This window comes from Dufourea novaeangliae, unplaced genomic scaffold (assembly GCF_001272555.1).
Source record: "Dufourea novaeangliae isolate 0120121106 unplaced genomic scaffold, ASM127255v1 scaffold8, whole genome shotgun sequence".
Taxonomy (NCBI): domain Eukaryota; kingdom Metazoa; phylum Arthropoda; class Insecta; order Hymenoptera; family Halictidae; genus Dufourea; species Dufourea novaeangliae.
The window spans coordinates 6,628,665-6,650,718 of NW_015373923.1; the positions used below are offsets into that span (position 1 = coordinate 6,628,665).

The 22,054-nt window shown below is 41.0% G+C and overlaps 1 protein-coding gene across 2 annotated transcripts; it reads right to left on the reverse strand.

The window, feature by feature from the left end:
* Positions 1-7,084: 7,084 nt before the first annotated feature.
* LOC107194835 (regulator of G-protein signaling 17) lies at positions 7,085-22,021 on the reverse strand. 2 transcript variants are annotated; one of them, XM_015584539.1, is made up of 5 exons: positions 21,974-22,021; positions 14,457-14,752; positions 13,380-13,388; positions 9,165-9,579; positions 7,085-7,927 (listed from the first exon to the last, which is right to left on the reverse strand). In XM_015584539.1, exons 1-5 carry the CDS (start codon positions 21,980-21,982, stop codon positions 7,661-7,663), a joined length of 996 nt encoding a protein of 331 aa, XP_015440025.1. In that variant the 5' UTR covers positions 21,983-22,021; the 3' UTR covers positions 7,085-7,660. The 2 variants fall into 2 exon arrangements, with proteins under 2 accessions (XP_015440025.1, XP_015440026.1); XM_015584540.1 differs by lacking the exon at positions 13,380-13,388.
* Between the last annotated feature and the right edge of the window lie 33 nt (positions 22,022-22,054).

Genomic DNA, 22,054 nt, shown 5'->3' on the forward strand with positions numbered 1-22,054 from the left:
CGCGACCACCCTCCGCGACGGTTCACGAGAAAGTGAGGAAGCAAGCACAGACCTGCACGGGATGGTACGACCTTGGTACACGGCGTACACGGCTAAGTCAATAAACTGGGTGACGCAACTCACTAGCGCGTTGGATCGACGGAGAGCACCGATACTCGGCACGCTCTACCGTACTCTCTCGCTCGCACACCTCCCTCCCATAGACCACCGAAATTCCTCGGCACCCGTCAGCACCGACGGAGAGCACCGATACCGCGGCTCGCTCTACCGCTCTCACTCTCTCCCGTTCGCCCGCTCCGACCATCTTCGGCATCGTTTGGTACGCGTCGACACTTCATGACTGTCATATTTATCCCTTAACCTTAAACCGAAGCATCGGATATTTTTATTACGGTCAAATCATATAGATACACGTAATATGAATGGAATATATAACACTTCATTTGTGCAAATAATACTCAGAATTCATGCTTTATCGGTAACGTCGGGTATTCACACTAAAATGGTACGGGGGCTTCTGACGCCCTCGAAGCATGGGACAGAAAATTACATTGCATATTGTCTGTGATACGTGTGAGCGAGGGATGTTCTCAGTTATCAATTAAGGAAGTCTACTGTATGTAAATTAATTCACACTGAAAATTTGATTTCCAAGAGAAGTAATTTTATTTAAAAATAAGGTAAAATTCGTACTTTTTCTGTATACAATTAGAATTCTCAACAGTATAACAAAATCGAACGTGCGGGGGGCAAATTAATGGATAGCACTACAAAAAGAGATTGCATCTAGTAAAACATATCTTTCCAAAAATATTCACCCATCAAAATTGATTTCCAAAACAAGCTACACATGTATCTTCATTCGCGATCTTGCAAAGAAGCTTCTTAGATCACCCACCTGGCGCGATCTACCGGAAGAGGACCGAATCCTCCGAAGGGTAAAATAGCTTAACCACCCTTAAAAATCCTTACCATTCTACACGTCCTCTCTCCTTTTTGCATCCCGATTGATTTAAATACACACCTCGGAGCGTCGCCAGAAATCGTCTCGAACCAAAGAAATTCCATGCTATATCGTCAGGAATGCTTTATAAAACACGTCGGTACGTGATCAACGATCGCCATTGTTCCTAATTAATCGTGGATTCCCCGCGGAGTACCGAGCGAAAAATGCCATCGCTACGATGGTCCCACAGGTGAAACGCATTCCAACGGAAGTCCAGTCGCGAGGCGACGAGAGAAAAGAAAAAGCACACACACAGGACGGTTGCGATCGGTGTAGCGATCGCGTGACATTTTTTCGCGTAAACACGCGTTACTGGATAGTCGAGACGGCAAAAAGGTAGCTAAGCCAGCGTTGCATTCAGCGACCTTGGGGCCCTAAATGGTCAGAAGTCGGATGGCACCTTTAAGGGCATGTGACGCGAGGCCACGCTGCGGTGCCATGAAGAACGAACACTTTCTGGTAGGGAAGAATAAATTAATGAACGCATACCGAAACACGTGACGGATTCGTGGAAGGGAAAACTTTGTGAAAACGGTGAGCACATTAGGCTGGTGCATTTGGAATATCGCTTACCTGTTTTTTTTTTTTTTTTTAATTTTTCCGTGTGCGCAATTCCGAATAAACCTGCTTCTGTGAAGATTATTTATTTATTGATTCGTAGAAATTCGGAAGCTCGAAGGCTCTTTTAACGTTGGTTTCGTAGTTTCTTTATTGTGTGGTACAATTTTACTTTGGAGAAAGAAACGGAGAGCCGAATGTTACGAACCGTGAACCCGACGGCCTGGTGAAAAAAAGGTTCTCAGGATTCGTGTCGTTAGTATAAAATGTTAAATCTTCTTGTGTATCATGCTCGTCCGGTTGGATTCCATTGTCGTGCGTTCTTTACAAAATCGTTTTTCTTTTTCTTTCTTCCTTTCGATCGATACAACGATAGTAATAAATACATCCTTATTGCATGAGGTAGTGTACAAAGTATAGAGGAACGATAACAGTGGTCGGACGTATTGTAAATTAAAAAGTAAAACGGAAGAAGACATGCCCACGGTGTAAACGGCGAGGGTACAGCATGCTAATTATTAACCTATTAAATAGACACCCCTCCCCACGAGAAAACATTCCGTTTTTCTACCTTACAGCAATCAGTTCGCAAAAATGGAATCATATTTCCTATGCACCAACCTAAATAAAAAAAAAACAACCAAAAACTCTCTTTCATTACGTGCCGATTAGAATTCGTCTCCTGAGGAAAGTAAAAAAAAAAAAAAGGAAAAGTAAAAGTTGCAATTTTTCTTCGGGTTATCAAAAATTACCTTTCTAACTGTACATATTAAATTAATATCAATATCTTCTTAAATACGGCGACAATTAGATTTTTTTTTCTCCTCCAAGATGCGAGTCTTAACAAAGATCATCAAAGAATATCATAATCACATATCGAAAAATCTTCGTGTATATATACTCGGTCAGCGTCGACGTCACCGTCTGATCCGGGAAACGATCGTGTCGTCGATCACCCAACCGATCGGTCGAATCGAGGGGATCCAGACGATATATGTATAACACAGTGAGTTCAGCGAATTGGACGTGATATCGATTTCCGCGGGCGACAGTTTTTTTTTTTCAAGGAGACCCAAGTTAATCGTTTATGCACCACTTTATTAACCCTCACATTCCATCCCTCTCTTATTGCAATTTCGTCCCATTCCGTTTTGTGCGTGAACTGAAAACAGGTGAGTCCGAGCTTTCTCTTCGTCCTCGTGGTTCCATTTTTCTCATTTTCTTCGATTGGCGACACATTCGTTGGAGCTCAGGGGACAATAAACTCGATAATCGGATCGCGCCACTACACTTTCTCTCTCTTTCTCTCTCTCTCTCTCTCTCTCTCTCTCTCTCTCTCTCTGTGTATGTATGTATGTGTGTCGTACAAATATTGTCGCTCGGAGGACACAAAAAACGCGTACCACCGGTGATCGAACGACGTATTATAAAATGCTTGTTATTGGAAGAAAGAAGCTGTGGAAGGGTGGGGGGTGGGGGGAATCGAAGGTTCAGAAAAATTGTGCGTTTCATTAGCGAAGATGACGCTCGAACACAAAGTGTTCGACATCTCCGCGAGCGTCCCGATGGTCCAACCCTTGCAAGGACACGCGCGACCCCACGTGTCGCTCTTTTCCACCCCTCCCTTCGGGGGCTAGAAGAACCCTTATTCTTGGTCGCGTGGAATTATCCAATGTTCCTCTACTATCCCCGAGACTCTCCACGAGTATTCTACGCGGAGTTTCGTTAACGAAACAATAATAGAGAAATAGAGATATAGTAGAATTTCAACCCTTTCCTGAAGAGGGAATTCGGTTCGTAAAAAGACCTTACTTGGTATGAGATTCTATCCTATTTTTTTTTTCTTTTAGGAAGATTGAGTTTAAGTATAACGATGTGCACTGCGTCCGATCAGAAAATTGTTTCTTGACTGTCGAGTGGATCTAGGGGGACGGAAATAGATCGAACGGGGGTGGAAAATGGCGACGGGTCGACTCGTCTCTCTCTCGAGAAATCTCTTCTCATGTGGAACGAAGGGGGATCAAAGAATTAAAAAACAGTATCAACGATCTTCCTCTCTTTCTCACAGTTTCTGCACATTCAACCCTCTCACATTTTCTCTCTCTCTCTTTGTCTCTTTCTCTGTGGGCCTTTTTCTCTCCCTCGCCGCTCGGGATTCTCGCAGCCACCGGTCCACCCTTAACGCCGAACATATGTAGCACATGTACGTGATTCATCCTCCTCCCTTGACGTGTAACTATCTATAATATTATCTACAGGGCAGTAGCCAAACGCTGTTGCCTGACTGTACGACTTGGATTTTATTTATCTTTTTCCTTTTTCTTTGCTCCGCGGATTGTGCGATCGGCTCGCGACGATCGCCTTCAGGTTTTTCTTCTTTCGATCGAAAATCGTTTCTACCTAAGCTTACTCTCTCTCGGTGATCGACGAGGTTTGGAGTTCGATCTTGGGTCGCAGCCGCCTCATTCTTACAAAATATTTGTAATTTAAACCGATTTGCGAGTATTTCTGGAACAAATAATATTTATCGTTTGCAATCGAGTCCTTTGATCGACAAAAGAAGTAAACTTGAATTTTGATCTCTTCAAGGTCGTTTTGTTAAAGATAAACATTTTATACTTGGTTTTATTAACGAAAATTGTGCGATTTTGTTTATAGAATACTGGATTATTCGTATTATGTACTAATTTTGTAGCGAAGACGTTCCTTAGGATTTTGGATCGATACTTTCTTGCCTTTAAATCAAAATCGAATTGCATCAGCGCAGAATATGTGATCCTACAGAAGTTTTACGAGATTCAACTTCGAATGTGTAAAATTATGCGAACACAAATGGAAACAAGACCCTGGTTTATGTGTCCGATCGTGTGCGTATTGTTTAAATTCGGATTGTTTTCGATCCTTAGGATCGTACGGCACATTCTTCACTGTACTAAATACCAAACGAAGTCGCCGATTAAATGTACAAATAGAAAGAATCGCGTGAATAACCTTCTTACAAAATGTATCCACCGTGAAACTATAATAAATAAGAAATTTGAACGTCCAACGCGAAAAGCGTGATTCGATCGAGGACAAAATGTCGTGACTTCTACATTTCTTGGAAATTAATTCGACTGCAAATGTTTATGCACTTATAACTACCATTTACTTAAAAAAACAAGCAAAAGAATGTTTTAATAAAGTTTCATTGCATTTATATATTACTATTAAAAATGCCTCTAGTACAAAATTCAAAATTCTGTCCCATTTTAATTTTTAAATATTGTTGTCGAAAATCATAAATTTGCATAAACTTCCGCAGTCTACTGATAAACAAGAATCTATCATTAAATTGTTGCGTATGAAAAGACCGATCTTAATAAAAAAAGAAACATCGAAGTCCAAGAAAAAAATCGAAGCAGCAACAAAATGGCGGCTGATCCAGTCCCAGTGGTGGTTCGAACTCCACGTATCGTCCGAGTGTTTACTGCTTAGGCCATATTCTTTCTATCGACGCGGCCATCGTCGTCGAGCAATGCTGACTAGATCATTGTTTCCCCATTTTCGTCACATATATTTTCCCCATTCTTCGTCTCCTTGGTCTGACTCGCGATCCGAATCCTTGGCGTGTCTCGCTGGCAGTAACTCGGGTGTATACACCATTCGGGGACGACCGATTTACTCCTTTCGTTCATCGTGGCGAACGAACGACGCGAGACGGAAGTTGAGCGTCGCGACGTGGGCGGCGTCGTCGAGGAAGACCGTCCGTGAGTTGCTTCTGTCATATCCGTTACATAGTTCCTTCAGTATTGCCGAATAATCGCAATTACACATCTCTATTTCGTGATATATTCTTATAAATCGCGACTGAACTATTCCCGAAGAAACTTGATTTCAAAAATTCAACAGCCCTTGAACCATGAAATCTGTACATTTTCGCGTATCGAAGCATGTAAAAAGACACGGCGCAAAAGATGGCCCAACGGATGATGGGAAAATTATATTGGATAATAAATTGGCTGGTTTTATCGTCTCTTGGTAACGTGGACTCGGAAGATGCGAAGATTGATCGAACACCTTGTAAACGAGACTCCGTTTCGCTTCCTTAATAAGTCACCCCCTCTTCTCGTGGTCCCGTCGCGGTAATCGCGATTGTGACGAAACGATGGTACTTTTAACTCCCGAAGATCCCTGTACCCGTTCGTCACGGTATCACAAATAAGACCAGGCGAAAACGAAACTCCTTTCCCCGCGGAAATACGTGGATCCTGTCTGAGAGGTTCGATACCCTCCGAAAGGGCGAAAAAATCGGTAAAAGAGTTTCTTCGTTTTGCAGGGAGTCTCGTTTACGAGGTTGGATTCGTCGCCTACCACGTCGTGATTTCTTCGACGCTACTTCATCGATCTCCGTATACATTAATCGATCGATTCGATCGGTGAGATTCGTTTCCATATGACGAGAATATTGCTTCTGTCGCGTCGGTTTGCTGCGCTAAACGTGTCACGATCGAGAGGGCATTTAGTGATGGCGATATATTCGAATTGTATCGATATCTGGTATCGATACGTATTGATACCCATAGTATCGATACAAATGTATATCTGGAATAAAATATCGGTATTATCGGTATCGATACTTGCAATTAAAGTTGGAAGTAATAAAATCCAGAAATAACAATAAATCGTTTATTTAAACAGATATTTACTAAGGCAGATTCCCAGGTAACAGTGTGGAAAATAAATCGACCAATCGCAAACTTTGTGGGATGTTCGCGATTGGTCAATTTTCCTTAAGACCTGTTGCGTTATGGCAAATGCAGCGATTGTATCGAAATTTCGATATTTACGGGTCAAGTATCGATACTGGAATATATCGTCACATTAAACATCGATACAAAATATCGATATTTCAATTGAAAAGTATCGATCCAGGAATATATCGTCACATTAAATATCGATACAAAATATCCATATTTCAATTGAAAAGTATCGATGTTTTAAATGTCGATACTGTACCGCCCATCACTGGAGAGCATCCACCGCGTCGTCACTTTTGGAAACGCCTCGTGATGCTACGAGAAACTCGGAACCAGCGTATCATTCCTTCATTATTCGACTTCACGAAAACAAAAATAATGAATTAATTCAACAATGTCAACTCGCGAGTATCCGTTTCATTTAATTCTCATCGCAGTCCCGATCATCTCGTAGCACGATCACAAAATATCCTCGATTATAATCCTCCTCTACCAAGACCATTATCTCCGACGATGAAAGGGGTACAGTTAAAGAGAGCGAGAAAGACAGGAGAGAAACGGCAAGGGTAGAATGCCCGACGGGAACGGAGAGAGAAACATAGATAGAAAGACAGTCTCGAGCAGTAGAGAGAGACAGAGAGAGTAGACACGCAGCATTATCAAGAGCAACGAGAAAGAAAGAGAGAGATCATCGACGACGTGATCAGAGTCGCCTAGACACTCGGACGATGAACTTAGGAACTTCCTTTGACCGATGAACGTCATCCCCGACCGGCCCCGTGTGTGTATGTGTATATGTTTCCGTCCCGATTCTTCGAATCTAACCGCGTCAACGGTGAATACAAGCGTGAATACCAAAGTGTCCCTTTGGAAGCGTCCAGTTTAACGATCTACGCTAGACGTGTGCGTGGTCGTGTGCGCGTTTCATTCCTCTTTTTTTTTTGCTTACGTATCTTCTTTCTTCGTTTATCTTTTAAATAATTCAGTCCATCGTCAAGTTTCGTGCGCACGTTCGCAGTCACGGCGAGCGTGGTCACGGTGGCCCCGATGTGGCGGTCGCCAATGGAAGAGCGAGTCGCTTCGAGTTGGTTCTTCCGAGATCATTGGCCGCCGATGGGATCTACCCACGTCGGATAGGGATGATCCGACGTCGATGGTTTAGGGGGGATTGGTAGTCGACACGGTGTTCCTCCTCGATCATGGTCCTGGATCGTTAAGATCGTCCCACCCAGGGGTTCTCCAGTGACGTTTCCGCGAGGGGTCAGTTCTTCGATCGCGATCGACGGAGGACCACCGGCTCTGTAGACGGTGGGTGTGTGTGTTGGTCCGCTTCCACCCTGGTCGCGTCGACGAGCGATTACGTCGCTCCTTTCTTCCCCTTCGATTTCCCTGTAATGTTTTGTTGTTGTTGTTGTTGCTGTTGTTGTTGTTCGTCGTTGGTCGCGCTCGGTGGCCCGTTGTCCAGTCTGGCCATCCGTCGATAGATGTCGCTGTTCACGAAACGGGGGTACGAGTCACGCTGCATCAGAGTGTAGATTTGTTGCTGGGCCTCGTCGAAGGTGTGCGGCGTCGGTTGCGTCATGTTGTGGTTCACTATCTCGCGGACCCGCGAGTCCAGGCTCACCTGAAGAGAGAGGGAATAGTCAGGTTTGTTGATCGATTTTATTGGGTTTTTTTTGGAGAGAATGGTTTGTTAGGTGGAATGGGAAGATTGGGGACTGGAGGGACGATCGGTTTTGGTACAGTGTTCGCAACTAGGCCGTGGATTGTTAAGTATTAATCTTTATTCGTCCCTTGTGTGTTAATTTGACACATTGTTCGCATGTGTAATGATGTTACTCTGGTGTGTGTAGGTGAATTTACCTGCGGCTCTGTTGGAATTGTAATCTAACTATTTATGTTTTCATTCGATTAATTTTATACTACTGTATCGATTTGACACCGAGGGAGAAATTGAATTGGAAGAACGAGGGTTAACTATTAACGGTACCAAAGTGTTTTGGTAGTTTTGATCGAACTAAGTGTTTATTTGATTTAAGATGTTCTGAGGATTTTGTATTGAACATAAGACCGGGAAGATATGTATATGCTGAAGTTAAATTATGTTAAGTTCTTGAAAATGTGATAGATTACTGACTGACACAAAAATAATTCAGTTCAGAGTAGCTAATAAAGTTGTATTTTTTATTTTTGAATCTAATAACTAGGTTGTGGATGTTTGTGCAAATTCACAATTTTAAGAATTAATTTATGAACATGAAAATGAAATAGAAATTTGTTTCCCGTATGCGATCCCTTACTACGGCGATAATAAATATTATTATGTCCTACCAAAGCTTTTATTTCGCTGTACTTTGCATGTTAATAGTTGCATGTTAACATTATTCGACAAACGGGACAAATTTCTGTTCAATACTAACATTTTAAATTGATATTTAAGAAAGTAGATCAATATGAATAACCACAGTCTACTTACAAGGTCCCTGAAGAATAAAGGAACAGAATCGATTCAGAGCAAGGAATCGAAATAGTGTCGAAATTCTAAAGAAAAGTTATCCGCTAAAATTACGAACGCTTATAGAAAAGAGATCAGCTCCCTGGTACCAAAATGAAGATTCAAAGAACCATTTCATCAGGAGCAAGAAAAATTCCCCAAATTCAATTTCGAAGGAACACGAGTAAAGAAGCACAAGGGCCATGGAAGAGACTCAAAGAAACTGGAGAATCATGAAAAAGAATACAAGACCTTAAGAAAAATATTCAAAGAAGATTTAAGAATTAAAAGAAATGTCTCAAAGGAATATAAAGATTAATGAGAAAAGTTAAAAGGAACGTAGAGTGAAACAGAGTGCGTCACTCACTTCCTTCGACGAGTCTGTGGATATGTACTCCTTGTAGATGAATTGCGCCTTCTTCTCGACCATCTCGGCGTCGTTCTCGCGCTTGAGCTGCTCGCACGCCATCCAGAACGCGATGTTCTCCTCGCTGAACTCGCTCCTGAGGAACTCTCTGAACAGCTCGCGGCCCGCTGTGTGCCTCATCATCTTCTCGAACGATGAGCCCCATGTCCTGACCTCGTCCACGCTGCACTCCATGCTCCCGTCGATCCCGTCCAGACCGTCCAGACCGTTCCCCGCACCTGCGTGCTCGGCGACGCTGCTCCTGTGCTCACCGACGCCACCGCCGCCGCCGACGCCGACGCTCGCGTTCCCTTTCTTCTTCCCCTGGTCGCCCGCGCCATCTGCGCCAGCCGAGTTGCCCCCGATCGCCGCCAAACTGTCGAGAAATTCACATTTTTCATTCTCATTTCCACGCACTTGTATCACATTCGAAAGCAATTATGTATTTATTTTTTTTGTTTCTTATATATTTATAGCATCCCTTAAGCAGTAATTCTGCCTTGACGGCGGAAAAAGTTAAAGAATTTTACATTCTCGGTAAATGCAATATGTAATTAGATGTATCTTGTTGGTATTTGTTGAACTACTTATGAATAATACAAAAAAATTGCATAAGAATTTTATTATAGGTTTGTTTTACGTTTTTTCTTGGCACGAAAGTGACACCTTAAAAAAAGGTGTCCTTGTTCGCACAGGTGAGTAGGAAATCTAGGATTCCTAATTACGAGGTAGGAAGCTCTGACTCATCTGAAAGAAAAAATTCCAGGAGATTATTAATTAGTATGAGTGTCGCTATCACAGGAACAGTCATGGTTATATTTGTAATTTATCATACTTCTTACGTAATAAAATCACCGAAAAAAGTACTTTTTGTTAATTTTGTAAGATAAATTATTTATTGTGGTTCTTGCGATAACGATCCTCATACTAATTAAGAATATTCTTGAATTTTTTGGTTTAGACGAGTCTAAGCTGAGAAATCACCAAATCAACTGAGTTATTACTTTCATGCTAAGAAGAAATTTAGAACAAACCATAATAAAATTATTTTTGCAATTTTTTAAAATAATTTATAAATAGTTCAATAAATGCTAACAAGATGCTTCTGATTACACCTAAAGATAACACTACAAATAAAGATTCGAATAGAATTTCGTACAATTCAAACTTCTGATTACAGAATTCAAAATTCTATCACATTTAAATTTTTACGAAATTAGTATCTTAAAATTGCGAATTCGAATAAACATCCCCAGTCTAAGTCATCGTTAACCCTGAAGTGCTCGAACGGAAGATCGAAGGGTGGTTGTCTACGTAGCTTCCGTGAACATACAAAAAGTTTATGTTGATTCGCTCATCCTTTTCTCTTAGTGAACTAGTCCAGAGTAAACCCACCGGGGAGTAGCTTAGTGAACTATCGAAGAGATGTGTCTGCTATTCTTTGGTTCCAATAAATGGGATGTTCACCGAAATAAAGTCTCAGAGGGGTGGATGAGGTTTATAGTTGAGGATTTCCGTATCACCCTTTATTTTCAGGGATTCGAAAACTATCCAAAGCTCCGTCTTCCACAGGAAACTAATGTTCCATTTAAGGAGTTCTTATTGCTATCGATCCAAATTTGGAATTCAACATCCCTGAACATACAACCGGTCACGAGGATTTGCTTTCTACGACGCAATTGTATCGAGCCACCCTCCCCCTGGTATCGTTTCGTACCGGAAAAGTCGGTCGGGCAACTGTCCGTGTTATCGTGACCGAGAGGGTGGAAAACCATGCGAGAGAACAAAAAAAGAAATGACCCTGCTTTTACGCAACACGATTAGAGGGGTGAATTTAAGCCGCAATACGCCTAGTGATGGGGTCGATACCGATACTATTGATGTTATTCAATCGATTCGATACCAAAGTACTCAATGGAAAGTATTCGAAACATTGAGTACTTGGTATCACTTATCGATACCATTTTCTCTTGAATCGATACCAAACTTACACGGAACTTAATCAAAACCCGTTTGATACTTCAAGAAAGTATCGATACCTATTGATACCTACAGAAAAGTATCGATACCAGCATGTATATTCGAGTCGTCGAGCGTCGAAAGACTTGAGGTCAACAAGGATGTATGTTCGACGATTCGAATAAATACGATGCTGAAAAGTGTCGATGTTTTCGTGTAGGTATCAGAAGGTATCAAACAAGTATCGATACCTTCGTATATGTCAGCATCGAAGAAGTATTAATTCCTTTGATTCCTACGTCTTCGATATGTCTCCTTCTACAACTCTGTTCCTGCATTCACAAAATCCAATACAATACGCAACATTCATTTCTGTGTATAGTTATCATTTATTGTTAATTTTCTGTATTCTTAGATAGTCCTGACTCTTTTTCTGTTTCCAAATCCGTTCTATGTTATTCTACCATTAATTCCGCATTTCTTTCAATAAAACTTTCGGTATACTCTTCTAAAAATTTTTGTAAATTTTCGTGTATATTTTTGTACTTCTTTATACAGTCTTTCATAACATTATTGTATACCTAAACTTTCCGTATATCCTCTACACTTTCATATACTAGTATATTGTACCAAAGGGCTTTTATTTTTTTACAAATAAATATATATTATTATTCTTAGTACTATCTCCAAATTTGTAAAATGGTATCGAGAGTATCCATATGGTATCAGTCCCATCACTGAATACGCCACGACGCACCGATGGAATCAGGAAAAAAACAGGCTCGCGTAGCGAATGAAATGTAACGGATCCGAACAGTACAAGGTTTCTTTGCGTCCACGTCCCGTTTCCCCGTCGTGACGGCTCCATTATACCGGAAACTTTCCCCAGTTTCGTTTCTGCAAACAGTCCAAGGGGACGATAACGCTCGGGACGGGTGGCGAGGAGGACAAGAGGCGCGCGCGCGCGCGCGCACGGATAAATAAGCAGATAGCGGGGACCACGACCGGAAAAAACCTTCTTCGTTCCTCCCTTCGTCGGCCAGATTTCCGCCGTGGTTGGGACACGTGTTACGCATCCGGACGGTTTTTCCGTCCGCGAAACGGTCACGAAACGATCCCCGGCGACCCGGTTATCGTCCCGGGGAGATCTTCCGTCGGGCGGAAAGATTGGGCTTCTTGGATGTGAAATTACGTCCGTATAAATGTCCTCTCGGCCGGCAGGGGTCGTTTTGATCGCGGAATCGCGGCGGAATTCACCCCCTCCTGGAACGAACTTTCTTCTTTTTACTCCGTGAATTGCTTGGTCGAATTGATTTCCCTTTTCTTTTTTGTAAATTTCGTAGAGTTATCGCATTATCTATCGGTTGCTGTTTAATATCCCAGATAGTATACGATGCCTTCAAGACGCCAATTTTTAGGTTATATTAGGTCCGAGGCGCCTTTCAGCCGTCTTTAAGACGTCATGTGCTATCTGGGATGATTAGTAAATCTAACGATCAACGGGTAAGGAATAATTATTAAACGGTTCAATCACAGTTATGAAAAATAGCAAGTAGAATAACGTAATAATTTCCTCTGTAACCCTGATATAGTTCAGATTTTGATCTATCGAGTTGTACATTGATCATTCTTCCATATTGTAGAAATGTGACATTTGTACCTTAATTTTTCTGGCCTATGCCTGTATTTTTCCATTTATTATACTACAATTCGATAGCTTACCCGAACCTCTAACACACAATGCTAAAATCTAAGTTTACTCCCCAGTTCAATTGAATGCATCAAGCTCGTAGTGACACGTATTAATGTCACTTCCTCATGAACAACAATGAATGAAATACGTAATTTCTTTGTCCCATCATTTGCAAAGCAATTCTTATCCTTACGCAACTCCAGCTTCAGAATCTATGGTTCAAAACATAAATAACCCACGAAGTATATTCAACCGTCGCGAACAAGCCTCCTTTATGCAAACGATTAAAAGCTTCTTTTCATCCTATTATCGCAACATGGGACGAATGGAAGCGCAGGTTGGCGGTAGATAAAGCTCGAAAATATTTTGAATTCGCTCCAGGGTTGATAACGTTTCTGTTGTTTCACGTTGCAACATTCACGTTGCAATCCCCCTCAGATTCGAACTCCCCCCCTATCGAGGGGGTGCAGTGATTACGTGCCGGCGAGCATCGACGTATAGTCCAGCCCCCGTGGCCTGCTTACCATTTATTCCTACACACGCGCGGCATGAAACAGAGAAAGAGTGCACGTAGAGTATCGTATGCTCGACGGTAAATAGGTCGTAGCTCCGTTTAAAGACAATGGACTGGCATCGTTCCGTCGACGATTATATTACGAAACCGCGGCGATAATGGCTTGTCACGCGGGCAGGATATACAGAGGAGTTATCGTCGGACGGACGACGGTTTCGAGGATCGATCGTCGGATGTTCCCATTTTTTTTTTTTTCAAGAGCTAGGAAACGCAACGATTCTGTTTTTTATTCGCCTCTTGGCCATCGTCCGTTGCCTTCGAACAGCTTGCGCTATAGAGAACGTATTTTGCTGACGCGTATAATGAAAGAAGTACAGTAATGACTCGATGAGTGTGACAGACTTTGTCTGTTTCGGAGCATTCGTGGGAAAGCGGAAAAGTTTTCAGCCCCTCATAAATTTGTTCCAGAGGGAAAATAGAGGAATCCCCCTAGTCGCATTCATCGAGAAATTACTGTATTAGCAGTAAAGGAATTAACTGTTTAAAAGGGGTTGGAATATTCTGCGGGATGTTGTACCTAGACGAAATTCTCTTAAGGTGTCGTTCGTAAAGAATTCTTTGGAAATGTTGTGACAAATGAAGAATCGATTGAGGAAAACCAAAACGATCCTATGGATTCTGTAATTTAACATCGAGGGATGGTTTCATCCCTTAAAGTCGCGTCTCAGCCGATAAAGAAAAATACGTATCCCCTATTTTGGACTGTTTAACAGACATACGAATTTTCATCCAAATCGGAGGGTGACACTTCCGTCCCTTCCCTTGTTAGTTCAAAATTAACAGGTATTCAACGATATTTCACGCAGCTCTTAAAAAATTGTTACTTTCTCCACCTAATAAAAGAGCTCGAAAGAACTGTAGACAGGTAAGTACAGGTATCTGGAGGCAATAAAACGGATTACACCGCGTACAAAGCAGGGTTCTTTGAGGTATCAACAGAAAGTCATTTTCAAGGTGTCATCTAAATTACGACCACGCTGCGTCGTTCACGAGGCAAGGTTATAGAAATAGACAGGAACGGTAATACCACAAGCAACTGCAACACCAGCACAGGCAACAGTTGTCCTTCTTCGATCGTCCCATGATCCCCGAGCGTTGCTGTGGCTGCTGCTGCTGCTGCTGCTGAGACGACGGAGGCTGTTGTTGCTGCTGTTGCTGCTGCTGCTGCGACGACTGTTGCGGATTGTTGTGCTGGGTCGTGGAGCCGGATGCCTGGCTTTGGCTCTGGGCGCGTAACCGGCAACCACCGGCGACACCCTCGCCACCCCCTGTCCCGTGACTAACGCCGATCCCCATTGCAGTTGCACCGATTCCGCTCGACATCTGGAAACGATACCACGCGTCTGGTCAGCCTACGGTCCCTACCCCTCTGGCACTCTAAAAATACACAACGGCGCGCACCACGATGCACCGGGACGGACGACGTTATCCAGCAATCCGACCTTAACCTTCGTGGATTGTCGCGGGGAGGTCTTGGCCCTCCGGAGGACTATGATCGACGGTGGATCGTCGGAGTTGTGAGTTAATTGTTAGTGTGATTTGATAGAAGAATTGTATGACTCAGGATGGATTGGTTCTGATGAGGAATTAGGATTTATTGTGGTATCGTGAGTGTAATTTTGATGGGAGTCTGAGGGCGTGTGAATGGTGATCGTGATCGGTTTGGAATTTTGAAGTTGAAACGTATGTGGTCGTTGGATTGATCGGGTAACTTCCTTGTGCACTGTTTTGGGTCGTTGAACACAGAATCGATGTTCGATTTTTAATTAGTGGTCTCTGGTTTGTGTCTAACTTTTAGGGTTTAGTTTAACCTGTTCAGGGACGGATTTATTAAGATCAACGAGAATATCTTTTTTATTCTTCAGTTGTATTTAATTAAAATATATTTACAAATATTAACGACAGTCAGATAGTTGAAGGTCCTTTTTTGTTGGGGAATTTCCTAGTGAATATTTAATTATAATTTCGGAATTGTGGTTGAATGAAAGAAAAATTGGGCGTACACATACGTGACAATATCTGTCGAGAGATTAAGGAATGACGAGGAAATAGATTTTTGAGCGGTGCATAGAAGATTTTACTCTTTACTAAATTTACTATATGTCTATGAGATTCGTTGTACGACTGATTACTATGTTCGTCGGCAAAGTGGTGTACCACAGGTCGCTACGACCAACTGTTTCGAGTGACTTGTAGTACGATAAATGGTGACACCTGTGGGCCTTCTGACGTGTTAATCGCTAAAGGTGAGAAATTGATAGTGTAGGTAGGAGTTGCCCTCCAGAAGTGTTTTATAGTATATACGAGGGGTGGGGGTAAGTTCTTTGATAATAAGAACCACATATAATACTTTTCATACATTTTTGAATGTTCAAGAGCCACAAAAAAATTCTAATATTGCTTACATACTATACTACTATAGATTATTAATATGAAACTTTAAGAAAAATGAAAATGAAACCCCATGCTGTCTAGGGACCCGCAGTTTGCCCACCATTGGTATATAAAAATGAAAATTGCAGATTACAATAATGTGTTTAAAGTAGTCAAGACTGTAATAAACAAAGCAGGGTTTACCTATGTATTTTTAGTATATGTAATTTCGTGAAGTGTGTCGAAGTGACTGACTGTAAAAGTATATTATTAATTTTTAATAAATTTGTTCATTCCGGAAGAATATCTCACTAAATGAAATAGAGTGGGAAAAACTTGATCACGAAGAAGAAGTAGGTGAAACGATAAAAATCTACTTTTTAATTGTAGTGAACGTTATCTAATATCCCCCCAAGGTAATAAAGTTTAAAATACGAGAGAAAATTGCAACGGTTTCGAACAGAGCGCAGAAAGTTTCCGACACGAACGAACAGAGCTGCATTAAAAATAAAAACTAGGTACCTAAAGCTTGATACTCCGTGATATCACCTGCACACAGGGGTGGAAACCAGTTCTTATGTCTTATCAGTTCTCATTATCAGTACGGAACTTTCCCCCTCCGGAGGATTCCAGCTACCAGAATACACATGAAATTAACGAACCGAGGAGTATTACCAACATAAAATTGCTCATGAAACTTTTCATAAATATTAAACAAGCATTTGAAATTAGGTTATGTGAACTTTGAAAATTGTCGAATAACTCGATTAATGTCTAACCGATCTAGATACTCGAATAACGTTCCTCGATCCGTATAATTTTTCTAATATTTCAACCTGCATCGTTCAATTTCACGCTTCGATCCTCGCTGTAAATAAAAATCAAAGCCATACAGAGCTTCCTAGCAGCGAACGATGAATAAAAAAAAAAAATGAAGAAAAATTGGGACGCGATCCAGTCTACCGTGAATCGAAACTGGATCGGGTCGCGGCTTATTTGATCAATCGAAAAACATCACAGCCGATTCGCACGCGGAAGCACGGTGAAGTCGTTAAGGCTTTAATTGAAACAAGCTAACCGTACGGTAATTGACACATAAGCTTTCAAAAGGCAGCCAATTATTGTAGTTTGGATACCATTGCCGCACGCTCAGCTGCATCTATCGATCCCCTCCCCCTATCGTGTGTGTGTGTTCGGTGTTAACGCGGAAACAACGGATACCTGAATGCAAAACACCCGCCAAAGAAATTTACTGTTCGAGCGAACGCTCAAAGGGCGGAAGACAAAATGGCGGTCCGTTTCTGTTCTCTTTATACTACGTTATTTTAACTCTGTACGTTTTATATGGTACATTTATAACAACTTTAGAAAATTTAAAAGCGATTGACTAGATGAGGAATTCCTGATGATGTCTAATCAAAGGTTCGTACCTTCAGAAACAAACTCCGCTTCCACTAGGGGAAAAAGTGACGTAGGGAAGAGGCCTCCTACAACTTGATAAATTTATTTCATGTACTGAAATAAATGTTAAATCGAATGTTAAGTTGACATACATTTCAATAATAAAATAAATGGCAGGAGGTCCTTCTCCTACGTCACTTTTTCTCCTAGTGGAAGCCGAGTTTGCTCGTAAGTGTACCTACATAAATAGGTAAAAATATTCTGATTATTGAGATTCTACTACCATCTCGATGTTCTTTGTTATAACCAAAACTTTTACGTATTAACATTCTGTTTCGAACATTATTAACAGATTTCAGGAAAATTATTCAAAATTTCAAATTGCAAAAGCACAATTTTATTCGAATAATAACGACTTGGGTACTATTAGATTCCGATGTTTAGTATTTTAAAAATAATAATTTTATTCTACTAAATTTTTGTACATGAAATCTTACAAGTTTTCAAGAACACTTAGACTATAGTTTCTAGAACTGTTACGCTGTAGCAATATACATTTGACGACTGAGACTCGACGTGCATTTGTTTTACCTAAGTGCAAGATGACAAGTGTAACTCGTCATTCAAATTGAGACAATACTTAATTCTTGTTCATTTCAGAGTAGTCTGTACCAATTGTAAAAAAAAAGAAATTAAATCTGTTCCATATGCAAAATTTTTTTCAAATAAATCTGTACCTAAAGAATTAAATAATTTGCCAAACGTCGATTCATTTAAGAAGAAGTATTATTTTATTATAAAAATTGCAATTTCCACGTTTAAACGATTCAAAATGACGAACTAATTTTTCTATCTTTTATTCATTATTCGAAACTCTGTAAATAATAAATTTGCCCATGTCTGCTCTACAGAAAAATCTGTAAAATAATCGTCAATTGCTATGGAACCACAAACATTTTAATGTACATTCAAGGTTCTCAATTATTGACGAAAATTTCTTCAACAAGAATAATCAACATCAAGGTACACCTGTGTGTATTGTGTAATTGCCAGATGATTGCGATCCAGCAAGTGCCCAGCAAAGGAGCCTCGTGGATCGAGGCTCCAGTAAGCAAAGTTCCGCGCATGCACAACCTCTATCTCTATCTTTCTCTCTTTTTTCTCTCTCTCTCTGTCTCTCTTGGGGGCAGCTTTATTTTTACGCCACGGTGTATATCGATGATCTGCTCAGGCCTCGCACGATAACGACCACACTCGAGAGTCGCTAATACGGGCTGCGGGCAGCGATTGATAAACAACAGACTTTCCACGGTGATCCACGGCCCACGTGCGCGACCCAAAACGAAGGATCGAGGATATTTGGTAGAGCATTCGTTTGTCATAGCATCACGATCCACTGTTACAAGTTTTATAAAGAAAGGAAATTTGTGAAAAAATCAAAAGACGTTACGAAATTCCTGTGCAAGAATTCGTGGAAGCACACCTTTAGGAAAGAGAAAATAAATAATAGTTGCAGAATAGATGGTTAAGAAATATTTGTTTTTAATTGAAATATTTTTAATTAAGTATCTACTCTTATGTCTTTAGTGTAACCTAAGTTTTTTCAAGTTTTCAAATATTGCCCCGCTATTGTAACATTGCATTTCTTTAAAACAATTGCAAAATAAATGGTTACAAAATGTTTTCTTCTGACTGAAATAATTTTGATTAAGTACTGTTGTGTATCCACTGTAAGCACCCACAAAGCTCATTTCTTTCAGTTTGTTAGTTCAACAGATATGATTTATTGAAAAATAGGGTGACACTATATTTCAAACACCTGCAAAATCAACAATTTTTGAAATTTTGAAAAATCCTTCCAGATACGTTTATATATGACTAAAGACTATAATATATCCAAGTTTAAACAAACTCCAAAAGTATACTGGACATGATGACCCAAAAGTGTTTTGGAGCGCGAGAAACCTAATTATGAATCGATTATGCGTCAAACGAAAAAGGAAAGCTTATGTTTCTCAGATTCAAGTTCCATGTAAATTTTCGTTGTAACTGTTTAAGTGAAGTTATTCGAAGGTGGTTTTTGAAAAATTGTTACTCGAAAATCTCAACCATCCTCGACTTGTCACGCTATTTTTTTAATAGATGCTAATGGAATTTCGAAACTCAAAGAATTACCTACATTATGAAAAGAAGCTCCGAATTTCAAAACTGAACGGCACGTGCTCGAACGGAAACGTTTTAACAGGCAAGAAAACGCGAAGGATATTAAAGGAAATATTATTTGAAATTGGATGTTTACACAAGCGAACCCCGTTGGCGTTGCTGTTTGAATTCACCTCGAGTGCTTGTATTTTCGAGAATCTACCTCGGTGCCATTCAAAAATACAAGAGTATCTCGAACGCGAAAACCCAAGGAAATATCATCGCCGAGGTGACGAAAGAAAATGCGTGTACGTCGTACAAGATATCCACCGTGAGACCGCATCCGACGAAAATCAAAATATCAAATATCCTGAAAGACCTAAAAGGAAATGTACTCGTGAAAAACGTGTCTCCGAAGCGTCCACCGCGGAACAGCATTTAACAAAATAATATTTACGTTCGAACGATAGGGGGAAGCGTAACAAATAGAAGAGGGATCTCTCTCGGCTAGTGAATCACCTCGGAACCGTTGGCGACCTGCCAAAAAGTGCATTCGCACAGTGTTTACATTCCTCCCCCTTCCCAAAAGAATATAAAGATATTTTTTCCACCGTGAAATACCCGTATCAAAAGTTACGTCGTTCGCTATTTTTATTCGTCGAACGATCTGAACTCTCGTTGTGACGACGCGCGGTTTCTGAGTGCGCGAACGACTCGTTCTAATTATGCAACACGTTCCCTTTCGGACACTTGTTGATGAGCTACGTCGGTTTGTAAGCTCGAGCCGTTCGAATATTTCCTTGAAAATCCGGAGGTCAGCCCGTTATCGACGTCGATACGTCAGTGGATCGACCCCATCGACGGCGTTGCTCAATTAACGAAGCACGTGTGCCGCGTCAGGAATAATATGCGGCTTCCGAAATTCGTTCGACTAGCACTTTGCGCTGCTGTCTATCGTTAGTTTATTTATTTTTCGTTAGTTTGAAAATGAAATAATAATTTAATAATTCCCTTGTTAAATAATCGGGATGCAAATACTATTAGTCTTTGGGAAGATCTGAGTTCAAGTTCGTTCTTTTATGAAAGTGAAGGAACGGGGTTAAACTTCGTTTTGGAGAACCTAAAATTTGTGATGCATTTTTGTGTCTCTGGATAGTATTTGAAGAGTGGAATCCATAAATTACGAGTTTTATATTTAGGAAATATCATTGTAACGAATGTTACAAGTCTGTAGAAGTGCGTTAAAATAACGATTCAATATAAGAGGAAAGTTTTAAGTAACAGAGTAATAAAACAGTGGTGGGAATAACGCCGTTGTTCGTGTCGCATTCATCGAAGAATCACTGTACCAAAAGACCTACCAAAGAGTCGAGTCAGGGCTGCGCATCTGTTTCTTAAGTTTTCATTACGTTGATTTGTTTATAGCCATCAAACTCGACTCGTTGGACAGGCGAATTGTGAACGAAGTCAGTAGGGCGTTGAAAAAGCCGTACAATACACACTTTTACAGACGCATAACTTTCTGGATTTTATTCATTAAATACTATCAGAAGACACAGAAATGGACCTATAAACTTTGAGTCCCCAAAATGAAGTATGGTAAATAAATTTCAACTGGGGCTATATGTATAATTGAATTTAGAGAATTAATGCGCCAATAAATGAACACTTAAAAGATTTTGCAACCATTAAAGTCGAATTTTAAACGATAATAATATCTAAACCCTTTTATAATGTAGAGATTAGAATTTGAAAAATCGGAAAGATGAAATTAATGAAAATAAAAAGAAAAATACAGTGAAAATTGTTCGAGTACGAAACAAAGTATAATATGAACAAAAAGCAATATCCAATTATTGCTTCATTTTAACGATTTAATTTATTCATTTTTATACATAACGTTCATTCACTGGTACGCGTTCATTTATTGGTGCATCCGTCCTAGTTCATCGATGCAAGAATAAAGAATCCAAAACACCAGAGAACCACCGAAGAAATCTAAAAAGCAGTCGAACCTCCAAAGAAATAAAATAATCATCGAAAGAATCTAAAAACCAGTCGGAAAAAATCCACGCTGAAATTTTCAAACACAGATCCACGAAGAACCGTTTCTGCCCCCACCCCTCTGGTCCACGATCACGTTATCCAGAATCGCGGAAGGCTAGCCTAGTCTCTCGGGCGCGCGTGTCAGTCGCGATTCGTCCGTGCCGAATATAAATCCTCGGTTGGATCAACAGGCTCCGGCCTCTCCGGCCAGTTACCGCCTAACCCAAATCCACGGTTTACCGAGGCGTTCCAGCTGTTCCCATCGTTGGGACGAACGGCGTGTGTCTTGGAAGCCGAGATACTAGCTGGTGTACCTATGCCCGAATCGCGTCTAAAAGCGTCGCTTTCGCGTCTTGCAAAACGAGAGAAGCTAAATCGGAGCAACGTCGTCGGCGGTGGCCGTGTTCGGCCGGGGGCCATTCTCTCTCACTCTCTCTCTTCTCTCTCTCTCTCTCTCTCTCTCTCTCTCTCTCTCTCTCTCTCTCTCTGTCTGACATATCTCCGCCAGGCCATCGACAGGCTCTCCGCGGAGTGTGTGTACGTGTACGTGTTTCTCTGTCAATCGATATCGCATCGCCTCACCTCTATCATGTTCCATGCGCCCGAAAGCGAGTCCAGCTCGCTTCCCGCGTTCACGAACTCTCCAGTTAAACCAACGACGAC